General features: G+C 47.7%; 1 protein-coding gene across 1 annotated transcript in view; it reads right to left on the bottom strand.

Moving 5' to 3' along the window:
* The window catches only part of HYDIN (HYDIN axonemal central pair apparatus protein), a 162,708-nt gene that overhangs the window by 58,398 nt on the left and 84,458 nt on the right, over positions 1 to 19,852 (bottom strand). The window contains exons 20-24 of the mRNA XM_072872234.1: positions 14,868 to 15,106; positions 12,230 to 12,485; positions 10,128 to 10,271; positions 8,228 to 8,371; positions 7,057 to 7,370 (exon numbers count right to left, since the gene is read on the bottom strand). Coding sequence (XP_072728335.1) covers positions 7,057 to 7,370; positions 8,228 to 8,371; positions 10,128 to 10,271; positions 12,230 to 12,485; positions 14,868 to 15,106 — 1,097 coding nt within the window. The remainder of the gene's footprint in view (positions 1 to 7,056; positions 7,371 to 8,227; positions 8,372 to 10,127; positions 10,272 to 12,229; positions 12,486 to 14,867; positions 15,107 to 19,852) is intronic.

Here is a 19,852-nt window from a genome sequence, read left to right as displayed (position 1 = left end):
AGCAAGGCAGACGTACTTCCAGGAACATGCCCACAGTCCAATGGACCCACTGAGCTCCTGCTGACAGGGCGAGGGATGACCAGATAGAATTGGCCTGGTCCAGGCGACACTGGGGACAGCTGAGGACAAGTGTGGGGTGACAGCTGTAGAGAGCTAAAGGCTTCCCCTTCTTTGCCCCTGGCTGCCTCCCTCCAAGTCAGGAAATATAGATTTATGGTGATACATCCTCAACATCCCAAAGACCTCACCTGGGCTGTTTGAACACAGGGTCCATACTTCTTAACCCAATTGCTACTTGTTCTCTGAGATGGGAAAGACAATCCACCTGCTTCTGTGAGCAGCATGACCATCAATGCTCCTGCACAGCTACAAGGGCAGTAGTAACAGCAGTTCTTCATACTGTGGCTATTTTCAGGGTTGAAGAGTTGGACCAGCTGGATGAGAGAGCATTTTTCTTTTTTAAAACGGGGTCTTTTAACAGAGTCTATCACAGTACAGGGCAGCTCCTCACCTAGAGCACGTGGAGCTGGTGGCCATGGCAGTGCTCCCCTCCCAGCACAGGGCAGATTTCAGCACAGGTAGGCAGAGCTCTTGCATGAGGTGCTCTGTAAGCATCACTGGCAAAGAAACCATTGGGGGACCAAAATGTTGGCTTTGGCCATTGCTTCTGCTCCACTCTGGGACAATCTCCTGCATCCTCTGAGATACAACAGGAAAACAGAGCACCAGCACGTGCTGGGCAGATCCCACCCTTTCTGAAAAAGAAGTATGTTATGATGTCTTGGGAAACTATCTCCCCGACTGGTACTCTCCTTGTCTGCCTTAAACCAGCCAGTAAGCAGCAAGGGACCTGAAACCCACCCAAAACCATGCTGTCTGTCCATCATCCCAATATCAGCCTCTCGAGTGGACAGAGTGGCTGTACAGAAGGATGAGCACCAGTTTCACTGTCTTGTGAGAGTCCAGCCTCACACAGGACAAAATCCCCATTCTCTGGAAGGGTTTTTGTTGTAAATCCCTATCTTGGCAGCAGCCAGCTCAGGGCTGAAGACGGGATCCAGCAGGAGCGCTGGGCACTCCATCACCTCTGCACTAGGAAGCACCTTGGACTAGAAGGAATCAGCACAAAAATCCACAGATTTATACCCGAAAACATGTGAAGATCTGACACATGGATTGAAATGTGGCTTGAGCCCCTAATCGTAAGAGTTTAAAGATTTCTCAGCTACCCTGTGAAGACAGGGATGCACCAGGAAAGAGCACAGTGATACTAAAACGACACTCTTGGGCACAGCGATGCCAGTGGGTTCAGAGGGATTTTCCCTTAAGGAAAGCTGTTTGATGCATAGCTTGCAGGAAGCAGGAAAACACTGAAGGGTGAGAAACAGCTGGAGAAATTAAGAGAAACAAGGTCTGGAAAATTATGTCACCTTACTTATCATTGCCACATGCAGTGACAGCAGGTCAGCAAATAAACAGGAGTAAATAGCCTATCCTGCCACCCAGATTTCATCTGACAGCTTCCCTACTCAGTGCTCTGCCAGAGAGACGAAGTGGAAGTGACAGCAGTGGTGCCCGAATTGACACTCTCGCTCTGCCCCAGCCAGGCTACGACAGTGAGCTGTTCCCACAAACCAAAAAAAAAAAAAAAAATCAACACTTTTGTTTCATAAACAGTAAAGCTCTGCAGAGATGGGCCTTGAGCAGCAGCCCAAAGGGAATTAAAGCACAAGCCACCCAGGCAGCACAGGCATAATGTAATTTATAGGGTGAAAGATGCTGTTTGCAATGCAAACATACCTCAGGTTCCCACTGTGTGCCTTAGGTAATGAAGATGTTCAGAAAGAAAAGAGAAGTCAGCTGCTCCCCAGGTTTGCTAGCTGAACATCACTGGCAGAGCAAGAAGTCACCTTCCATCCAGCGTTTGCTGACCAGCTATAAAACCAGAAGGCAACCCCCTTCCAACCGCAGCCTGGTCGGGGCCTGGATGACACATGGACATCTCCCATGCTTTGTCCTGATGGTACAGGACAAAGCCAGGGAGACAGTCAGCTGCCTGACAGCACCTTGGGTGGGACATGCAGTGCTTTTCACCCAAGCAATGCTCTCTCCTTCGCTTCCTCTGCCCTCAATCCACTCCTCCAACACCCTGGGGCTGCTCCGCAGTCTACCAAGGCAAAAGAAAGCTCTCGGGGTCTGTCACCCTTGTGCAAAGGAGGAGGCTGAGTCTCTGAAAACCCAAATGTAACAGTTAAAGTGATTCCCATTCAGCCATTCTAGGCTCCAACCTCCATTGCGATGGCCCAGGTAAAAGTCCTCCAGGTGTTCAATAGTGTAAGCACTGGTCAGAAGCCCTGGGGCAGCAGAAGCTGTCTCAAACCTGCAGCTTCCCAGCAAATGAGCTGGGAAAAAGCAGTGTCATGCTGGAAGGCACAGAGGTGGAGGGTGCATGGTGAGGGTCACCATGCTGAAGGTGAAGGTAGAGAAGAGAAGCTTACAGACATGCTGCAAATGGGAAATCATCACCCCACGGCCTTCGTCCTGATAAAGCATCACCGACCCCCACACAATATCCAGGTTTATGTCTCTAATATAGACTTGGTAACAACATATGCTCACTTACTCCTGGCTCCAAACCCCTCCTTGGCACTCACTGTATTCACTTTTCATCCTTTCTGCGGGGGGGAACAAGTTGCAAATTTCCCAAAGTCTCCCTTGCTTCAGCTCCCCAGTGTCTCTGTCCACAAGTACAGAGCCTCTCCATAAGCTGTTCACGGCAGCCAGACTGCCACCCCAGAGGTGAAGCCTGCCCGGCACCCAGCCCTTGCTCCAAGAGACTCCATCTCCAAGAAATGAGGCCACTTCTCTGTTACACTGACCAAACCGCTTCTCTGCTGCTGTCAAACCACACACAGCTGAAGGATGCATTCAGCAGCACATTTCCATCACGATTCAGCCCTCCTTTTCTAAGTCACCCACGGGATTTAAGCAGTTAGCACCCATGGGGCTACCAAAGCCCAAAACGTACTGCCCCAAGGAGCTGATAGCACTGGGAGGTAAGAAGGGGGTATGCTCTACTGTCACTCATCTGAGACTCCCCAGCATCAGGGGCATGGTGGATGTATGTATTTCCAATGTATATTCTCACTGCTGATGTTGCTACTTCCCCTCCGGTGGCTGACAGAGCACTGCTGTCAGATTTTTGCCTTTCACTGTTTTTCACTGTCTGCATTTTCCATTTCTTCCTTGTTATAAAAACAACAAAGCAAAAACCCCATCAAATATAACAAAGAAATGGGGTTTTTTGTCAGTAACAAGGCTGGGATCTGGCTCGCAGGGTCCCTGCAGTGCAGCCTGCCAGGGGACATGGAAGGAGAGTAGGCAGAGGCATGAGAAATTACTAATGCTATAGGAAGACCCACGTGGGAGGAGAAAGGCTCCTGGTTTGTTCAAAACAAATTGGCCAAGAAAATCCTGGATGGAAAGGAAAGACTAATTTTCTACATGTTTAGATTTCTCCTTTTCCCAAAGAATCTACTGGCAATTCATTACACTGGATTTGTAGCCAAGAAGTTCCAACTCTCCAGAGATGTCAGATCAACACATGAAGGGGGTTTGACATGTGCCACGGAGGTGCAGAGCTCCCTGCATCCTGGCACATGGACCACTCAGGATGCGTTAGCTCTGTCCCAGGGAGGGAATATGTCTGGCATGAAGGGGACAAAGAGGTCATGCAGGAACAGCAATGCTCAAAGTAAATGACAAGGCGTGGATCCTTAATAAAGGATGAAAACTCTAGAGAACATCTAAGTTTGGGGATAAGCCTTTGGCAGCCTTTGTCACAGATCTCTAAGAAAATCCTTGTATATCCTTTGGATTTAATGTCTTCCTTTTGATGGGAATCCCAAAGCTGAGGAGGTGGATACTGCCCTTAGAAAGTACAAACCAATCCTTGCAGAAGAAACCTTTAAGGTAAGAAACATGATGAAATGTTTGAATTTGGCTCCATATCTACTATCTCCTGATACATGATTCTGGAGATCCATTCCAACACTGCAGAAAACATCTTGGTGCAAAGGCTTAACTCAGCTTTGAGCTACCAAAGGTCCAAGGGGTGAGGAGAGACTATTCTCAGTCTGTCTTCAACCACACAGGTCTAGAAGAAGAGTAACCGCAAGAGATTTATGGCTCAGTAGTGTCAGAGAAGGGGGATGGATTGGCTTGAGTTGGGCATGTCCAATCACACAGCAACAGTTGGACTGTGTTGCCTATATGATTGCTCTGCTCAAAGTAGCAGCAGTGACTAAAGAGTAAGGAGGAAAAAATGGGTTGAACAATTAGAAGAAAAAAGATTTATCACACCAAGTCTTGACCAGGCAAAGAAACAACATTTTTCTCTCCTGGCCAAAATAAATGTATGTGTCTGATTGATGCTGGGAGTCTCTGATGATGGGCTCCAGCAAGGGTAGGTGTATGGATAGTTAAATTCTATTGATCTCACCTTCATGAGACCTGGTGTTTGATTACCTCGATGTCAGACTGAGTTAGTTTGATCTGATAATTTAGAATACCAACAGTGCTTAATGTGGACCAGAAATAATATCTGACATGCTGCCCTTCTGTTGGGCTCTTAATGAGCAATTTGAGGGGTTAATAGCTTGGAGACCATATTCATTTCCAGCTCTGCCACGGAAGATCACATGGTGTCTGCTGAGGGGCCCAGAGAGAGTACATTACCGTTTAATTAACATGCAGAGCAGAAAAGGGAGCTGTCGTAACGTCCACAGTGCTAACGAGCCAGCAAAGGGGCTATGCCAAACCCTTTGGAGCAGAGGCTGCTATCTCCTCCCAGATGCTCAGGACCCTCAACTGCTACTGACTCAAGCTGAGTCAGGTGACTCAGCATCCACTGGAAGAATGAGCACCTGCAGGCTCAGGTCCAGCAAAGCCAATTTAGGTGGTGTCCTGGTTTCGGCTGGGATGGAGTTAATTTTCTTCCTAGTAGCTGGTATAGTGCTGTGTTTTGGATTTGGTAGGAGAATAATGTTGATAGCACACTGATGTTTTAGTTGTTGCTAAGTAATGTTCACACTAGTCAAGGACTTTTCAGCTTCCCATGCTCTGCCAGGTGCACAAGAAGCTGGGAGGGGGCACAGCCAAGACAGTTGATCCCAACTGGCCAAAGGGCTGTTCCATACCATATGATACCATGCTCAGTATATAAACTGCGGGGAGTTGGCCAGGGGGCAGCGATTGCTGCTTGGGGACTGGCTGGGCATCGGTTGTCAGGTGGTGAGAGGTTGCATCACTTGGTTTTTTGTTTTGGTTTGGGTTTTTTTTGTTGGTCCTGTCCGCATCCCCCCACCCCGTGTTTTGTTCCTCTCTCTCCCTCCTGTTATTTTCCTTTTCAATACAATTCATTATTATTATTATTTTATTTCAATTATTAAACTGTTCTTATCTCAGCCCACAAGTTTTCTAACATGCTTTTCCGATTCTCTTCCCCATCCCACCAGGAGTGGGGAGGGTGAGTGAGCAGCTGTGTGGTGCTTAGTTGTTGACTGGGGTTAAACCACAACAGGTGGAGACAGGGTAATTAAAAGCTGAAAACTGATTCAGCATTCACATTTCAAAAACCCTAAATTGGTTCTAAAAAAAATAAGAGTAAAGATAAACAGGCAACCGGCCAACAAGTGGGGCCAGAGGAAATTAATTCCACACAGGCTTCGCTGTAATGTGCTTGTTTCTCTGTTATTATAAAATATATGCATTGTTCTATCATCAAAATCAGATTTTCCCTTTAGCTTGTAATTAAACCCTAATCCAATTTACCAGGAGATGACAGGGGCCTCCAAGCAGAGCTTACTGCCCTGCTCCCCTTTCCCTGCCCACCTCCCTTCACCTGCTTTTGCAGACTTTCCTCTGCATTTTAGGGTCTGTTCTGAAGGTGCCGTGCATCAAGAGTCCCCACTAAAGACTTTTTACTTGGTGAGATCCAGCTGAGAATGGGCTACCCCAGTGCCCAGGTCTTCTCCCCCAAGCCCTCCTCATAGCCATAGCTGACTTCCAGTTCCCAATAGGTTGTCTCCTCTGAGCCAGACCCCAATCCTCTAAACAAAACTGTTTATTGATGATCTCTATTATTTGTAATAGCAGCACTTCAATGTACAATGGTTAACTTTGCTCATTTTCCTAGGGCATTACGGAAAAAGCACTTGCTACTGTAATTAAAACTGCCCAGACTAGACTTTTGTACTATGCAGAGAGGCCACAGAGGAAGGAACTGCTAGAAATGTGTTTATAGATGTGCTCCAGCATGACTGCAAGATTGCTCTTGGGCTTGGAAACCACAGATCAGCACTGGATGGCCCTGCTCCCCGCCAATGTTCAGACAAGTCCTCCCACCAACGTCTACAGCTGTATCCGAAGCCACAGCAGAACCTGCCGTTTTGCTGTAAAACCCTAAATAGCTGTTTTGTGAATGTGACGTGCAGTTTAACAGATGAAAACTCACTTCACCAAGGTAGTGTTTGCCTCAGTCCACAAAGGACTGAGAAAGCAGCTTTCCACACCAGCTTTCCTTCCCAGGGGAACCAGTCTGGGGGCTACAGCAAAGCAGCAGCAAGAGACTGGGACAGCAGCACATCATTCTGGTGGCAGTGCCTGTGTAGGTTCTTAGTATGAGATGACAACAAATAGGGTTGGCAAGGAAGGAAAAGAGGTCACATTATATATCTGCTTGTCCAAGTGCCTAAGCATGGCTTTGTAGCTCCAGAGACAAAGCAGGATTCTAGGTTACGGGCTATGCAAAAAGTGTTGGTAGTGCCTTACAGTCCCAGCTTGGCTGGAGAACGTTGCTCCCTCCCCAGCATCAAACTGGTAGAGATCACCTGTTCCCTGAGCATCTAGCCTGACCATGGCTGTAGGTGTTATTTCCACAAGGGAAAGTTGAAAGCAATTTGTCAGATCCCAGGCAAACAGCCTTGGTCTTTGCAAAGTATAAACAGGACACCAGGAAGGAGAAGAACTTTAAGGAGAGGGCAAAGGTGCACGTACCTCATCTGGTGCATGTGGCTGTCTGTCAGGAATGACCAGTGGTACTGTACAAGAAGTGGGCTGCAGTTGGTCATCTCAACATAACGCACATGTTCAGTGTCATTCAAGATGCAGCCAAAGTCCAGGGCCATGGTCTGGATACGGAGATTCGGAAAGTAGACTTCTCCCCGAATGGTGACCTGCTCCTCATGAGGGTGCTCGAGAAACTGTATTTTCAGAGCCTTCTCTGCTACCCGGATATTCAAATCCTTTTCATAAGCAGGGTTAAATCTGATGGACAGATGAAGTTCCTCCCCTATTTCCAGCTTCAGGGGCTGTAAGGAGATGAAGAGTATTAATCACCAGTGTGATGAAGTCCCAAGGTCTGATGGCATGAAATGTGTAAATATTCAAAGTGTGACCCCAGTATGGCCTTCTCAGTTTGTCCTTCATTTTCTTTACAGTGTGCACCTAACCACAAGCACCACAACATTCTTGTCTGAGACTATCTCAGCTCACGTCTCTGTGCTCTGCATCAATACAAGAGGGAAATAAGCATTGTTCTACTGAATTCTGGACCCACAAAACCTATATGCTAAATACATAACCAAATCAGCACTCTGGCAAGCCAGGGCCTTTCGCCCTGACTCTAGAGGAACTCCTTTATCCTCACAGCACAAGTGCAACAGCATTGCAGCCTCACCCTTGCAGGTGCTAGTCACAGGCACGGCACAGAAATGGTGGCTGTGCCTACATCAATATGTTTAGCAGAGCCCATATCTGACACCTTCCACCGACAACGGGGCAGGTGCCAAGCAGCGGCTGGAGGTGCATCCTTGGCCTTCCTGAAAGCATGGCTGCCCTTGAAGGGAGCAAGCTGCTCTTGAGGTTATCCGAGGATGGCTGCTGGAGAGCTGGGATGGTTTCCAGGAGACACCTTTACTACATGGCTTGCCCAGACCTAGGTTTCCTGCTCCCCTCTCCTCATGTCTTAGACGCAGGACATATTTCCCCAATTCAGATGATATTTTGTTTCCTTCAGCAACTCGTTTTGAATCTGATATAGTTCAGGCCAGCGTACTGCTGACTCATAAAGAATAAACTTCTCTACTAGAAGACCTCCCAACAGAAATGCACCATCAAACTCCTCCCTCTTCAAACCCCACCAGCAGGAAGGTCCACGGCTGCTCACCTGAACATCTGCGGGGAGGGGCTGCTGGTCCACATCACAGATTAAGAAGGGTTGCTCTAAGGCCAGGACAACGCTGAGTGGCAGGGAGGAGATGTTTTTTAAAGAAAGAGGCTTGTATTGAAGAGTTAGGACATCACTGGGTTGCTACAGAAACAGGAGACAAGGAAAAAAGCCAGCCTGAAATGGCCATGGACCCCCTTCCCCTTCTGATGCATTTCAAAATTTTCAACCCCAAAAGTGCATACATCTCTATTTACTGTTTTTATTAGTTACGACCCTTTTAGAAGGTTTTTCTCTAAGTAATATCAGATGCTTTTCATGTTTAGAAACCACAGCATCCCCCAGGGGCAGGGAAACAGTCTCGCTTACAGATGAGGGAATAGGACCCTGAGAGGAGGCAGCCGCTTGAACAAGATCAAAATCAGAAAGTGAACCCAGGCCGTTTGTGTCCAGTTTTGTGGGACATTCTCTTGGGAAGAATGGCACAAGATGATTTTCATTCACATACAGTAATTTCTTACAACCTTATCGGCTCTAGTAGCCTCATAAAAGCAGTGATGCTAGTCAGAGGAGAAAAGTAAGCAGGATTCAGCCCATAGTGGAGAGCCTGCAGTAGCCTAAGGTTAGCTTTGAACATTTACATGCATGTACAGCCAGCTACAAACCTCAACAGTCCGGTTGCAATGTGTCTCCTGCTGCCCCTGCTACAGTGACAAAGTGTCTGTAGCCTCAAAGCTAAGCTCAGCCTAAACTATTTCTTCCTGTTTATGCATTGCTCTGGGCTTCCTGCATGGCTTATATAAACTAGACAGTGTTTGGGAAACTAGTTCTGGGTGTATTGATATCAAAGAGCTGCAGTGTCATAGCACTCAATAAATCGGAGTGCGTGGCATCCAGCAGACCACAGGCAGACATCAGGGATAGCTGAAAAAGCTTTTAATTAAATCTGAACTGCCTGTTCACAGGATTTTGCACTTCTCTGGATGCCTGGGAACTGGAGGAGAGACCTGAAAACACAGAAACTAAATAATGAAATATCTTCTCTTTTTCAGACACCTCACAGGAGAGGGAAAGATGATGCAAGAGTCAGGATCCAGAGACTAAAGGGCACCTGCTTTGCATTGGTGCTATCATCACTGCAGCTGAAGGACATCTGTGGGTCCTTTGAAGGAAGCGAGGCTTGAGGAAATACAAAGAGCTAGCATCCATACCAACAGCAGAGAAGGCAAAGAGAGACAAGAGATGAGAGTTCTTCCTCATCAGCCTGAGGACTTGACAGGAATCTCAGTTTTTCTCAGCTTCCCTATAGGATCAGTGTTCAGACATCACTGTGCCTTGGAGGATCCTCAAAAACCTCCCTTTATACTGAGTACAGAAACTGGTGTCTCTCTAGAAGTGGCCATGATCCCCCTCTGCAGAGCAGCAGTAATCTCAGTTTTACTTTGGTGAAGTTAAAAAACAGTCCCATCTCTAAAAACATCCTCACTTACTTTACAAAGCACCTCAGGAAGGGTGAGGAGGGGGTTTAGCATTGCTCAGCTGCAGTGATCTGCTCTCCCACCTGCAGCCGTAGCACACAAGGTGGCTGTGCAAAGCCCACACTGTTCTCATGGGTCCCACACATCTCACCTTGTGCCCTTGGCTCAGCACCTCAATTCTGTCTCCACATCAAGAAAGGCAGAATAGAGCTGGTGAGACTGTCCCCAACTTCAGAGGAGCGAAATAATTATCTCAGTGTTAATGGCAAAAGCTTGGTCCTGCTAAAATCAGTAGCCAAAGCCCCATGGACTTGGAGAAGCTGTTTAACTTCCTCCGTTGAACACAAGCGCACACACGCACCCCATGGGCTTTCAGTCATCAGCCACACTATTAAATGCCAGGATGCAATCCACAGACTTACCTTCTCCACCCGGAAAGTGATTTCTCTGGAGGACATTTGCAGAACGGGGGCAACAAACTCGCATGTGACATCCACTTGCATTATCTGTGCCTTCCCTGCCTTGCTCCCCACAATGGCATGACACAGCAGCCGCTCCTTCACTACCTGCATGCAAGAATCGCACGTCACCCAGCAGGTGCTAGCAGGGCATCCAGAAAACACATTGCATTTGCTAGCCACCCAACCGTCGACATAAAGGATTTTGGTAGCCTGGGTAAAAATCATGCCATGGGATCTTGGTCATCAACCATCAGCAGGTATTACTGCCATAAAGTTACAGTCACTGGTCTCCTCAGTAGCCCCCTTTCTTTTTATGCTGCACCCTATTTATTCTGCATTCAAATGTCCATACCACTACACCCTAACATCCACAAAAGGCACTTGTGAGTCATGTGCTGTCTACAATTATTATAATTACTGCCCCAAATGACTAATGTTTTAATGTGCCCCATTGCTAAGCATAATGCTTACAGAAAGCTGTAGGAACTGATTTAAAACATAGATAACTATATTAAGGGAAACAGGTGATAGAAGGGCCAATGCCAGCAAACCCTCCCTTGGAAGCTTAGTGGAAAGGATACATGGGAAAAACCCAAACAGCCAGCCTGCCTTCAGGTAAAGAGGGGACCACTTATTCCTAGGATGTACTGTGCCCTCCTAGAGGTGGTTTTAAAAGAAACCTCCCCAGGAAAGACGTCTTGCACTTCACTTGAAAACCCCCTGCTTAAGCTGGGTGTTCTTACATTCAGGACTTTTTCCTGATTTCTCATGGTTTCACTTCCTCTGATACAACACCACAACCCAACTCCTCCTCAGAGCCTACAGACTCCAAAATCATCTGTGTTGCACTTGCAATACAGGGAGCTGGACTTCTGACCAACCTGAAGAGTATGAAGTTCTCAAGACCCAAGGAAGGTGGAAAGCCTGCTCCCAGGGTCTTGGCTTTGACTCCAGGAGCCAAGTAGCCACAGCTGAGCTCACAGATCCCCTTTCGGCCTTCCAGGCCAGACACCCTCACCAGTGCCCTGATCACTTTCTGGTACACTTTCTGGTACCTTTTTCCCTCTTCAGCAAAACCTTTGGGCTCAGAACTGCACGGGGACAGTCCTATCGCAGCCAGCTACGTAAGTAATCAAGTCTTCCTCAAGCTACCACTGAGGCAACCCTTTAAAACACTTTTCAAAACACTAGTATCAGCAGGAGCTTAATGTAGATTTATTCCACATTCGCTTAAACATCTGTGCCCAGTGGTCCTGGAGCCAGGGAACACGTGCCAGGGTTAGCTGGCAGCTTCTCTGCAGAGTTGGATTTCCCCTGGAAAGAAGGGTCCAGGGAGGAGAACACCCAGTGACCCTGCTGAAATCTCTCCCTCTGAGCTGCCATCCAGAGGTGCTGCAAGACCTGGCTGCCCTTGGGATACTGGGGCTGGCTGAGAGCCTGAGGCAAGCTGTTATGGAAATATCGACAAAAGTCAAGCTGTCAATTGTAATGATCCCTGGGAACAGTTTCCCATGTGGAGAACATCATTCTGGTCATTAGAGCTGACACACTGTTCATTTTTCTCCTTGAGGACTCAGTGCTAGACAAGCCCTCTGCCCATGTTTGTCTACAGAGGAAAAATTATGCTGCTCCCAGAAACTCCCTCCCTTCACAGGTGTTTTGTTTTACTCACCGCTTCCCCCAGATATATTACTTTGCATTTTATTAATTAACTTTCTGCCTGTACTCCTAGTCTAAGTGTAACTTATTTTCTCTGCCCTTCATTTCTGCCTCAGCTCGCAACACCTTGTAACCTGCCGTTTGCCCCTGAATTAGCAGTACTTCCTGCAGCCCGTATTTTGGTAACAGCAAGTTGGGTTTATGGTAGCTATGGAAACACGAAAAAGCCTTAGCAACTGATGGTGGCCAGCAAGGAAAGCACCGGTGCTGCCATGGTAACTTGTGGCGTTAAAGTTTCTTGAAAGCACTTGCTTCTTTTCTCAGGCAAATGTCAAGGGGCTGCAGAAGAAGTCCCAGTGGAGGTAATCTCATGGGGAAGGCTCAGCATTCGTGGGGGACCTCACCTGGGGAGTGCTGGAGGAGCCTTCCAGCATCATCTCCACAGTCTTGCCCGGCATCAGCTCTGCCCTCAGTGGTCTTAGCTTAAACACGGGGCAGGCAGGTTTGGGGCTCTGGGAGGAATCTTTGCCCTTGGTGTTACCAATGGCAGGGAGACGATCACGCTGGCGAAACGGGGTGAAACCTTCTGTTGTCCAGTAGAGCTGATGGGTGTGTCGTCCTTTGTTTGTTATCTTGAAGTGGTAACAGCAGGGATCCAGGCTAGAAGAGAAGCAGAGATGGAAAGTGTCATGGGAGCTGCTACTTCCCAGCGGTCACTCAGCTTCAGCACCTTGATGGTGTTATCTTACTGCACCCTCAGCAATAAAACCACCTCCAAAAAGGCTGACCTAGCTCAAAGCTTCAGCAAAAGCCAGACCTTGGTTGCCCCTAAGTTTATCACCATCCAGCAGCTGGTCTGTTTGTGTACAGCAAGGAAAAGCTTCATGAAGATCATCATCTCAGTTGCTGCAGACAGAGCATCACCAGCCTTTGGTGCTTAATACTCAGGGTGTTTTTCCAAGGTGCTTCCTGCAGGTCTCGCTGCATCAGATGCTAAGCTGGCCTGTCCTGGCTGCAAGTGGATGGAGGAACAGCTTCGCTGCCATTTCACCTTGCCCTTGGGAGCTGCTGCCTCAGATGGCCTCCTCTGAAGATGCTATTGTGGAGCTGCAGGGTATATAGACTCATCTGGTGATCTGGGCACCACCTGTCTTGCTGGTGGGGCCCCTGCCCTGGCACCCATGTTAGCCTCCTCATCCCCCCATCCCTTAGGGAGCATCCAACCCTCATTGTCCCCAACATATCACCCTTTGCCTGAACAATGCAGCTGGCTTTGTGTTTTAGGAAGATAAATGCACTCTGAGAACATAGGATTAACAGAGGCTTCCCTGATACAAACACGGCAGCAAGACCAGGTCTAGCTGCTGAGGGAATGGAGCGACAACAAGAGATGAATAACTAGAGCCAGATATAAAACAAAATGAATATTCAGTGGAAATTGATTCCTTCATGTAAAGAAACACTAACTGCAGGCTAGTCTGGAGTAATTATTTTACCCTCTATAAATCTGAGCATGACCAGGAAATGAATTGTTCCTGGAACTGTTATTGCCTTTTTGAAAGGTATGGAATACGTGGCTTACAAAATGCATGTCTACTGTAAGCAGCTAAATACAAACACAGAAGTGACAGTATAGAACAAACTAGTCTTTGAAACACACTGTTAAAAAACGATGTATACAAGTTTAGTATGAAATGGTTTATGTTGTGGACAGCAACAGATGAGAGCATGGAGCAGCTCTGGGTAGATGCAGAATTTCTGGTTCTGGGAAAGCCCAACTCATCCGAGATGTTACCTGGGTCCCACCTCAACTCACTCCGTGGCAGCTCTGCAGGAGACAGCAATGGCAACAACTCCAAACAGAGCCTGCAGGCGAAGACGTGAAGGGGGGCAGAGGACGATGACATGAACCACTCCGATATTGTCCCCTGCATTGTGTAGCCAACTTGTAGCTGCACAGAGCACAGGAAATGCTGGACAAGCACCAACCTCCGTGCAATGTCCCTCCTTACGTGGATGGCTTGTGGGTACATATTTAAACCCCCAAAATCTAACCTAAATGCTTAAGATAAGAGTAATCTGCTCTTTCTACCCCAAAATTTAGGTATCGGAGCACTGTGGACCCTCTTTGCAGCCAGGGAAAGGAACAGGCACCTCGAGAAGATGGTTCTTCTCGTCCCAAGAGGTCTCCAACACAAGGCAAACAGCACTTTGAAAAGGCTTATTTTTCTCCCATTTATAAGGAAGTGCCTGGTTTCAGACACACGCATTAGGATCAGTGAATCCCCTCCTCCAAGCTAAGCTCTTTCAATTAACACTCTCAATTTATCCTGCCCAACCTCAGTGGACTTCTCTTCTCCCTTTCAGAGCTGGTCCTGCAGCCACCTTTGCTTGCCCATGCCTCGGGCTGCCGCTGCAGTGTTGATGGAGGAGACAGCAAGGAAAGCAGGCAGAAGAAACGAGGAAAGAGTGAGTAAGTCTAGTAAAGAGCAGCCCAGCAGGGAAGCCAGGGAAGACAAGTGAACTGAGGGATGATACAGGGCAAAGACAAATTCTGCTGCTCCTCCAGGACTCCCAGGCAGAGGGGAAATAAAACAGCACCATTAATTTAGTTGAGGACTTGCTAACAAGCTACCGCCAAGGTTTTTTTCTGTTGTAAGATGGTATTCCATAGTGAGTGGAAAAGCAAGCAATGTTATTGCAGAGGGAAATATGTTTATACTTGTAACGTAGTGTTTTCCAGCTGGAGGCTTCTGGGACCTGCTGTTTTCCTCCAAATCTTTATTTGATAAACTGAGGAAATAAATGTATTACAACTAAGGGCAATTCAGTGACAATTTAGCAAATAGTTTCCATTTTGGTGGCTTTTGAGGGTATCTAACGACTTTCAAATGGCCATAAAATGTTTCTAAAGGAATTCCTGTGGCTTCAGTGCAACGGAGCCAGGACCTTCAGCACTGAAGGAGAACTAGCCTGAAGGACTACAGCAAAACTCCTCCTTGCTGAGCCCACGGGAGAAGAGGGAGCTGAGAGATATCCTACCTGAAGTGGGGTCCCAAGTTGAGCTCCGGAGCAAAGGGTTTGTCGGTAACAATGGTAGTGCCAATGCCAACAGCCCGGACAGGGATGACATAGGCATTGCTGTTCTCTATGAACAGGTTCACCTCGTCCTTGAATTTCTCAGTGTCATCCAAGTTTGCTATGACAGTCACAGACACCTCGGTCTCGGGGGGGATCACTCCTTTACTGGGTTCAATCCTCCAGTGAGAGCATTTGCCAGCCTGTAAAACAAGACAAACACTAACTTAGGATGGAAACCATGGACCCTGGTCTCTTGTGGGGTGCAGGAAAAAGAAGGACTAAAGACATGAGGGTAAAAAACATAAAGGCTTAATTTCCCTAAATCTAAGCTACAGTGTCTGGAAACAGCAACTATACGGGAGCTTATACAACCTGTATTTTACCCTCCTTTAACAGACTCACTTCATTAATCCAGTTTTGCCCAACCCAAGGGAAGTTCATCCTCAGGAGAAGGCTATTCCCCCTCCAGTCTCTCTTTTGGAGTGCGTGCCAAGGGAAGCTACTTTATCTCTCCTGGCTTCCCGACAATGGTGGCCAGGTTTGCATAAAGGCTCAAGGCCAGAGGAAGCCAGGACTGCCCAAATCCCACCGTGGCAGCCACCCGGCTGGGGGCTACTGCTGAAAGCCTGAAGAACAACCCTGCACAACCAGTTGATCAAAACCCCAACACCACAGTCTTCTTTCCCAAGAGTTAGGCAGTGCTTCTCAACAGCCTCTGAAGGACTGAAGCACTCGGTTCCCACTGATCATCAGCTGCAGCAAGGTGCCCCGCTGTCTTTGGCTTTGGAAAATTCAGCTATAAATGTTTACAGCAGGGGATTAAGGAAATAAGCAGAAAAAAAACTGCAAGACATCTGCCCTATGGCCATGGCCCAGGCTTCCCAAGCACTCTCTTCCTCTGATTTCTCATGGACCTCCCTCTACGGATGGGGCAATAAGGGCGCTGGACCCCCGGTCCATCTAAAACCATATTCACAGGGATCAAGCTTGCAACAGACAGAGAGAAATGCATGCAATGCTCCCTGGCCAGCACAAAATGCACTGGGATGTGCATTAGAAGTGTCCATCACAGTGTTGGTGGTACCCGCACCCCACAGTTCAGTGCTGTGTTTGGGACGACAGGCACTACTCACCCAAAACACTGCAATATTGTAAGAGAAGGGTGTTTTTTTTCCTTTTTCTAATAGAAAGCAACGATGTGCTTGGAGGCCTGAGAGGATCCAAGCAAGTGCCTGATCCAGGTGAAGTTAGCTTGAGTTTCCATCCATCAGGCTGAAGGCACTGAGCTCTAACAGGACACCAGACAGCCCAAGGGAGAAGAGCATCAGAAAACCAAGCAGCACTTCAAAGTCGTGGAAAGCATTTTAAATACCCCCCCAAAATGACCTCTGCTAATGAGGGTAAGACTAGCTGGAGGCCAGGGAAGCAATAACTTGCTGAGCATTCAGGGTCCCAGCAGCATGTGTAGGTGCCCCAGCTACAATAACTCCTTAGGCTGACTGCGCCCCGCATGGAGAACAGGTCAGGTCTGCATGCCTGCATCCCAGGATGGAGCATGCCAAAGGCATCAAAATTATTCCAGGCACTGACAACATTAATAAACTCAGCTCCACTTAATTTGTCCTCTAGAGCTGCAAGAGAACATCTTAAAAAAAGCAAGATGATAATGGGATGGAGTAAGGTAGTCGGCACAGGCTAAACACTGGGGCTCTGCTTCTCCACAAGGACCAGGCTAGGCTTTTTTCACTCCCACATCTTCCACATTCATTATTACCTGTAACCTACTCTCCACTCTTCTTGTTTAGGACTTCATACTCTGTTAGGGAATATTCTTACATTCCCTTTGAGGTCTGGCTAATTATCATTTTGTTTTCTGCACCCCGGACACTCCTTGGTTGCAGAGGAGAAGCAGTGCTCAAAAACTAGGCTGAACCCAGGGTGTCTAGCTAGACTGGAAGATGGCACAGCAAAAGCTGTCAGCAGAGCTCTGCTTGCTTACCCAGAGAGACTACAGTCATTGAGTCTCCTGAAACCATCAAAAAATCAGCACCAAATTCATTTTCATCTCAAAGGCCAGTGATGCACACAACCCCAGGCAGGTAGACAAGAGAAGACTGACCTCACTGACCCCATAGGATCCCACCAACCCTCTTCTGCTGTCCCTGCATCCCATGCAGAGCTGATCGCTAGCCTCAGAGGCATCCACTGCGCTGCCATCAGCCAAGGGCTACCCAGCCAACATGTTCATGCCAAGCTGGTGGGTGTTAGGTTTTCATTGACATTAACGTACAACTTTTCCTCTGATTCATGCTGACACAGGGTAGCTCACTTGAAAAGGAGACCTGATAGCTCTGCTCCAGAGGTGAATCTACAAGTCTGCTATCTGACAAAGCTCATTTATCAAAGCTTGGCAACAAGCCAGGCAGTAAATTATACCCAAGAAACTATTACTGAGGAATAATTATAGGCTGTCTTGATGGAGCCAGACTTTGAATTTCCCAGGGTGACCCAGTGCAGACCCACCATGCCCTGCGAGGCCAACAGCCCACTCCGGAGGAGCATGATTTTCATTGTGTCCTCATTCCTTCAGCTAGCATTTGGTGTGGGTCCAAAGGGCAGCACAGTGCATCACTGAACAGGAGACCTGCCAGGACCAAAAGGCTCTGCCAGGCCAGATTCACTCAGGTTTCTAGGTCAGCTTCTGCCTACACCTATCCAGGCTGTGTACCAGACACAAGAAATCTCATGGAGCCATGCTAAAAAACTCAGTCGCTTTAGAGACCAAGATCTAACTTCTGATAACATCCCTGCTACTTGCTTATCCCTGAATGCTCTGAAAAATGATGCAATAGCTGTATGTACTGGATAGACAAAGACGGTCGCTATTTTTGTCCCTGTAGGAGCTTGCACTGCTGGACATCAGAGTCCCTGAGTGCCTAGGGATCAATCATTTAATCAAGAAGTTCAATGCTGAGATCATTAGCTTCTCCCAGGACAGAATTCCACTGTGAATAAGAGCTGCCAAAATTTGGTTATAATGGACACCAGTGTGCATCTGAGAGATGGATGGATGGCTGCCCTAAAGGATGACTGAGGAGCCACCACACTCGCTTCTCTCAAAGCTACTTAAAGCTAGTTAATTAAAGTGATGTGGTCATTCTGGCCTTGCACGAGTGAAAGAGGAAGCAGAACTCTAATATTAAAAATGCAGCTGTACTTTACCAAGCCATAGCTCTAGTGAGAGAGCATTCACACCTTGTCAGGCTGACCCATCACTCCTCACAGAGGTTGCATATGAAGGGGAAATAAAACCCCATCCTACATCAGCTGTGCACAGAGCCTTGTCCTAGTTGTTTTAGCAGTCCCAAGGTGGGGGACTCTGCATTCTTCATTTCAAAGCTACTCTTTATCCACACAAACTGCCAGTGGCAGAAAACAGCCCAAAAGCACCCGGAGCCCCAGGAGGAGGTGGAGATAAGCGTGTGAGGCTGGCTAGGTGCTCCCACCAACAACCAGCCTCCTCCTGGCACCTCAGCACCAGCATCTCCTTGGAAAAAGCATGGGGACCATTTTGGTTTAGCCTCTGCCCCAGAGCACCCTCAAGGGGATGTTTTATGAAATCAAGAGGCAGAGCCTCTAAAGCTAGTTAAAAAAAAATAATAATAATTTAAGTGTGGCACTCTCTGCCACTGACAATGGAGCCTAATTTGTCACACTTGCTTCAGCTAATAGCAGACTGCTGAGTGAGCTAACAAAGCTTGTCTCCATCTGTGTCCCCTGTCCACAGCTCACCCCTCCAGATCCCATCTGCCCTCCCTGCTGTGCCGGGGAGACCAGTGCCACCATTCCGCCACCGCTCTGTGCATCAGGATTTGCCAGCCAGGACATGGGCATGGCTTGGCTGGCTGCTGCCAGGCACAACATTTAATAACCAAACTCCTCCTGCTTTTCCTTTGGGAAAAGCACTCCACTGAATCACTCTTGCTCGTAGGAACACAATTGCCTTGAAGACTTCTACCCTTCCTTAATTCAGCTGGCCAGCTGGTGCAGCACAATACGACGAGCTTAGTTTCCCTAAATCAGCAGAATAACAATTTGATTACTGAAATACAGCAATTTTGAAAGGCCATGAACTCATATAAGATACCTGACGTCATAAAAAAAAACCAAACAAACTCTTCCCTGTGGCCAGGTTTCAGGCACCTTTTCCAAGGTCTCCTCCAAACCTCTGCTCCCCTTTTTAAGAGCTACATGCCCTGGACCTAAGCCTTTGCAACACTGGGAAGGACACAGCCTTCCATCTTCCTCAGGTTTTCATACAACCGGTTGCCAGCACAAGACTGGATGCTCCTGGCCCTGCCCCCTGTTCGTGACCGATGCCGTGAGTGTCCAGGCATGGTCCAGCTCTGGCAAGACCAAACTGGGTGGAAATCAGCAAACTGGTACTGCTGTATTAGCAAAAAACAGCCTTTTAAAACCAAACCAATGGTTTAAGTCTAAAGGTGAGCTTTCAGAGCACCATGAGGCTCTGGTAGGACAGCTCTGGAAAGAGTTAAACCTATGCATCTTATCTTCAAAAGCTCTGCTCACCTTGGAAGAGACCACATATTCAGGGCCAATGCTGCCCATACCCTGGAAAGTTAATTTAAGACTCATTTCTAAATAGCATTGCAGATATCACTTGAAGGGCACAGCACTTTCTGCCTGTGTCTTGCTATGAGCAAACAGTGATGGGCTGGCTAATTATTCAGATGCTTGGGGGTGGGGGGGGCGGGGGGGGAAGTAATTTACAGTAGATTTAAAAACCACCCTCTTGCCAATTCAAGTCTGCTCTGACTTAAGTGAGAGCAGTTGGAGAGAGCTACGAACAATGCTGACACGTTCTTCAAAGCCTTCCCTCCCCAAAGCCTGCACAATTCGCTCAGATAACAAAATCGCCCATCAGC

This window comes from Ciconia boyciana, chromosome 9, assembly GCF_034638445.1.
Source record: "Ciconia boyciana chromosome 9, ASM3463844v1, whole genome shotgun sequence".
In the NCBI taxonomy this organism is placed as follows: domain Eukaryota; kingdom Metazoa; phylum Chordata; class Aves; order Ciconiiformes; family Ciconiidae; genus Ciconia; species Ciconia boyciana.
Note: the sequence above shows the minus strand (reverse complement) of the source record. Positions and strands in the feature narration are given on the sequence as shown.